Here is a 5152-nt window from a genome sequence, read left to right as displayed (position 1 = left end):
AATCACTGTGCATTTTTTAAATTTCCTGGTATTTCTTTTAATTATTATCATATATGGTTACTTTCCTGACAGGTCATAGCTTTTTCTTTTTTTGTTAATCCTCTGCTACTTTTCAAACCGCCTTCTGTCTATCATCAGCTGGCTTTTTGTTTATTCTTCCCAGTGTGATCGCCTTGGTTACAAATTTACAATTCATTCATTCCAGGCACCTTCTCAAATAAGTATCTCCGTTAGCTTAGTTTTCTTATCATGCTTGACACCCAAATCTATTCTTTAAATAGATGATTTCTGGTTCAATATTTTTCAAGCGGACGGAGCATCTCAATTCTCTGGAATGACAAAAGGCAGAGAAACAATCAAATGACATGAAAGCCGAACCAGCAGTAACAAAAAGTTTTAGTATTCATCAACTCTCATGGACGCTGTCTTCCACCTCGATGAAGCATCCCGTGCTGAATTTCTCCAATTTCTCATGCACTCCACCGGCGGCACATACATTTGCCTATGGTCATACTCCTACCTGCATCAAGCAAAGTATCTTCTTCATCTCCCTCTCATTAACTAACACTTGCATATATTAATCTTAATTTCATGATATGGGTATCTAATATTTTGATTTTTAACAGCTGTTTAATTGGTTGGGACGGATGTTTCAATGAAGAAAACACCCAGCCCGGAGCTTTGGGGCTCTTCGTCGAATATCGGCAATTAATATTCCCTCTTGAAAATGATAAGTACGACAAAATTTTCATTACCAAATTTGTTCTATTTGATCAGTTAAGTTATATTTTAGGCATTAACCTTTTAGGGTTTCTGCTCTACAGTGGCCTCTTTCCAGGATTTGCTTTCAGGAATAATAGGCCCTACGTTGAACTGGGGGAACCGGAGCTTCGCAACCGAGCATCCCATCGGACACAGCGACGGTTTTATCAGGTAAAGATCAATGGAAATTTTAATGACAACAACAAAACTGCATTTTTGTTAAACAGGAACTAATTACCTATACCATCTTTCCGTCTTTATTGCAGGAAGCAGGAATTAAGGTTTGTTCACTATATATGCTGTCAAAGTTGATGGCGCCAAATCCGATCTTCTTAATGTAATAGTAAAATAATTCTTACGTGCTTTTTTTGTCTGTTATATATTGCAGACGGCTGTATTCATGGGATGCAGAAGTGGAGAGATTGAGTTAGGGTTCTCCAATGTGGTACAAGTAAGAAAGTAAACTAATATACTATCGAAGTAATATAATGTCACTTGCTTTGTTTGTTGAAAATATTGATCTATAAAAGTATATCTAATTTGTCACTGAACTTAATATACTATGTTATTGACAGCTTAACATGGAGATGGAGGTGAGAAGTTTTTTCCCAGATGACTTTTCAAGACAATTATCTTCCATAGGAGATCAGCTTCCCCAACCAACTGATCCGAACAGGCCATCTTCGTCTTCGTCATCGTTAAGGTCACTGTCTGCGGGTAGTCCAGACTCTTCTTTGATCTTCACCATCCCAAGCGCCTCTCACCTTCAGGTTCCGACGACTGAAACAACAACCTCTTCAATGCAAGCAATCTCTTCTCCAATCGACCATCCACACCAACAAGCCATGCAAGCCTTAACTCAAATGCGGAGCAATATTCAGTTACCAACAATAGAGAGCGAAAATGATGCGATGATCAAAGCAATCCTTGCTGTTCTAACCTCCCCTTCTTCTTCTTCTTCTTCTTCAATAGCCCATCATCCCCAACAAAGCCAAAATTTACCTCACAATTACCAGCTAAACCCCAAAGCTTGTAGTACGTTTAAACGATATGCTTCGGCGTTAGCGCCAACAACACCAGTGAGGGCCAGTTTACGAGCTCAAAGTATGCTGAAACGAGCCATTTTGTTTTATAGAAAATGCAATTTAGCGAGGTGTGAACAACTGCTGCGAAGCCGCCCCACTAGCAGTCAATTGCACCATATGATTTCAGAACGAAAAAGGCGAGAAAAGCTCAATGAAAGTTTCATTGCATTGCGATCTCTTCTTCCTTCTGGCACCAAGGTACCATACCAATCTTCAAAAATAGTTATTAAGTCTCAACATTGAATTAATTTTATGCATCAAGGATTTATAATTACAGCAATGTTTATTAAATTTGGCATTGGGATTCATATGTAGAAAGACAAAGCGTCGGTGCTTACTAGTGCGAGGGAGTGCTTAACCTCATTGAAAGCTCAAATTGTGGAGCTTAGTCGGCAAAACCAGTTACTTGAAGCTCAGCTTTTGCCTTCAAGAGAAGCTGCCGGTGGGGAAGCAAATGGTTCATCAAATGAGATAATAGGTGTTCGGATTACACCTGCATCCGAATCAACATCCGAACAAAGAATCACTGACCTGAGAGTCAGTGTCAGAGGAGAACGGCCGATAGTGGATATCTTAATCCACCTGCTAGAATTCTTGAAGCTCGACAGAAATGTGAGCTTGATGTCCATTGAAGCTAACACCCAGATAACAGAATTAGGCTCAGTTCACCACATTAACTTAAGACTCAGAATTGAGGTATGCAAATCAAGATTTTCGATGTAGTTAATTTATTCCAATTTTTGTGCTGCATGAGAAAATTTTACTACAATATCTTCTCCTTTTTTAACAAAAAAAATTATATATTTAAGTATTTTTCAATTAGCAATTAATGCATGATATTTAGTAAATATATACTAATACTTTTGTGGAATTTAGGGCAATGGATGGGATGAATCCTCCTTCCAGGAAGCAGTGAGAAGGCTAGTCGCTGACCTGGCACAATGATTTTGATATAATATTTTCATATATTAATCACTCTTATTAAAGTGGTGATCAGACTAATTTAGTCCGCGGGCAGCATCTTGTACTTGATGGTGGGCTCATCCTTTCCTTTGCCTCCGTCCATTTGATTTCCATCATCACTTGATGTTGAGTTAAAAGTATGAGTGATTATGTGTAATTTTGATAGTCAAAGTAATCAATTTCTCTACATATAATCGAATAGTGATTTTCTAAATGTATGACCATATAGTTTTGTGGCCCGAATTGACTGCAATTTTATCAAAGGGGAGACTGAGAAAGCAAACCGCCTTTTTTATTGAGAAAACCATCCATAAATCCAACATTAAAACATTGATAGAAGCATTGAAAGCTGGGTCCAATGTCAAAAAATATTACTTTTTTCAAAACCGCCATGCACCAACCAATTCAAAATAATTTTCGAGTTGTGCTTCTTAAATTATTACTATTATTAAAAGTATTTAGCAAGTAATCTCTATTTTATCTTTACGTTTATGGAATATTAAGATTAGATATGTGTAATTGTCTGTCAAAAAATTTAATAAATGTTTGGCGACGCCGCCACATTAAGATTCCAAGACTTGGCCAGTTGGGTCATTGCATTTTTTTTCTATATCTTACGTAATAAAAGAAAGTTTTCAAAAGGTTTTCTTTCTTTTTTTTTTTTTTTTGAGACGGCGATTTTGACTGACATTTTCTTTGGAATGGAATTGAAGCTGTTGAATTAGGTCTGGACCATGTTTCTGTTATCTGTCAACTGGCTTATCTCACCTAATATTTGCTTTTGGGGGGCGAAGCCGTTGGTTTTTTAGTCGAACTCTAAGGTAGGGATAATTTTAATGAATAACTATATTTTAATTTTAATTTATTTCATTTTTGTAACTAATTTTAAATTTTAAATTTCAATGATTATAATGTAAATTTTTATTTTTAAAAAAATAATTATACTCAGCAAATTCAATTATGATCCAACCCTTTCGGCTGCTTAATTCTCCACCTCTGAGCATCTTATCAATTACTCAAGAGCTAGTGGTTCCCATTTCTAGAAACTAAGGACTCATCTGGATTGAATCACACTTACATTACAATGTGATAGAGTAGATTTTTTTGTGTAATTACACCACGATGGATTGTTTAATAATTGCGTTGTAGTTGTGTTTATGTGGCATTGGTAAGATAAAAATTTTTCACTGATGAAAAAAGTGATACTGAGCTAACGTACTTTTCTTTGACACTTTTATCTTCGTTAATATTTTTAATTTAAGTTTATTTATATATATAATTTTATTAAAATTAAAATAATTATGAGCAAATTTAAAAGTAATATTTTATTTTTACTCATATTATATTTATTTATTTATATTCTTAAATAATTAATTTTTTTAATAGTTTAAATGTTAAATAAAATTCAGATATGCATTAAAATAAAATTTTAATTTACTTTTAGATTAATATTTTTAATGGTTATTTTTATTTTTTTTATTGTCACTGCTATATTTATATCAAAACATATATTTCACCGTTAATTTTAATCTCATCATTATAATATTCAATCTCACCGTTACAATAATTAATCTCATAATTATGATTATTTTCAATTTCATTAAAATTAATCTCACCACCCATTCAAATAATGGATCCAAAATATGAAAAACAACATTTCTCCTCTTTTCTTTATTTTTTATATTACTAATCAAGGCAAAATACAAAGTTGACTTTTGTGATAATATCTTATTTTTATTCATAAACTTTAAAATAATTTTTATACTCATGATTTTTTAAAAATATTTCAATTTCATGCTCAGTAACCGTCATTAAAATACTAGAATGCTTGTATCTTAGCACTACATGAATATTCATTTGATAAAAGAAGTGGATTAGTTTAGTTTTTTGTATTGGAATTTATATCATATGAACGTCCACGAGGTTTTTACATAACATAATTTTAATGATTTATGATTGATGGAATGGATAAATTTAAAATGTTTTTAAAAGATAATCAATGGAAAATTTGAGTGTTAAAATTTGTGAATAAAAATAAAAATATTGCATAGTAACAATTCTAAGGAATTGTCTGCACACGCATCGGATACGACATCATCAATTACGTTGCTGAAAGAAATGGCTGCAGTTTTAGTCAGCAGAAAAGGTTAATTAACATGCTGGGATGGAGGAAGCACAATTCTAAGGAATTTCACACAATATGTGGCATTAATAAAACAATTGAAGTACCCCTCGGGCCTTAGTCAAGATTTTGAAGCAATTAGAAAAGTTAAGATTCCGAATGCTACGATACAGAAACAGAACTGTTTGTACTAAATTTATTTGTATTACCTTCGGATTAA

General features: G+C 33.4%; 1 protein-coding gene across 2 annotated transcripts; it reads left to right on the top strand.

Moving 5' to 3' along the window:
* Positions 1–223: 223 nt before the first annotated feature.
* Positions 224–3024, top strand: LOC111285533 (putative transcription factor bHLH041). Of its 2 annotated transcripts, XM_022875019.2 has the most exons (8): positions 225–534; positions 627–734; positions 825–933; positions 1029–1043; positions 1151–1213; positions 1338–2045; positions 2163–2543; positions 2724–3024. In XM_022875019.2, the coding sequence occupies exons 1-8, from the start codon at positions 416–418 to the stop codon at positions 2790–2792; spliced, it is 1572 nt and encodes a 523-aa protein (XP_022730754.2). In that variant the 5' UTR covers positions 225–415; the 3' UTR covers positions 2793–3024. The 2 variants fall into 2 exon arrangements, with proteins under 2 accessions (XP_089619297.1, XP_022730754.2); XM_089763171.1 differs by lacking the exon at positions 1029–1043 and having other exon boundaries at positions 224–534.
* The last annotated feature ends 2128 nt before the right edge of the window (positions 3025–5152 follow it).

The sequence above is a fragment of the Durio zibethinus genome, chromosome 6 (assembly GCF_047325235.1).
Source record: "Durio zibethinus cultivar Kanyao isolate XHJ-2024 chromosome 6, ASM4732523v1, whole genome shotgun sequence".
NCBI lineage: Eukaryota > Viridiplantae > Streptophyta > Magnoliopsida > Malvales > Malvaceae > Durio > Durio zibethinus.
This window is presented reverse-complemented; position numbering and strand designations above follow the sequence as displayed.

Excerpts from the sequence above, each read along its gene's own strand:
- LOC111285533 (XM_022875019.2), top strand. The coding sequence starts at position 416 with ATGGACGCTGTCTTCCACCTCGATGAAGCATCCCGTGCTGAATTTCTC. Across the intron at positions 535-626 it reads TCCTACCTGCATCAAGCAAA|CTGTTTAATTGGTTGGGACG; the intron begins GTATCTTCTTCA and ends GATTTTTAACAG. Across the intron at positions 1,214-1,337 it reads GGTTCTCCAATGTGGTACAA|CTTAACATGGAGATGGAGGT; the intron begins GTAAGAAAGTAA and ends TGTTATTGACAG.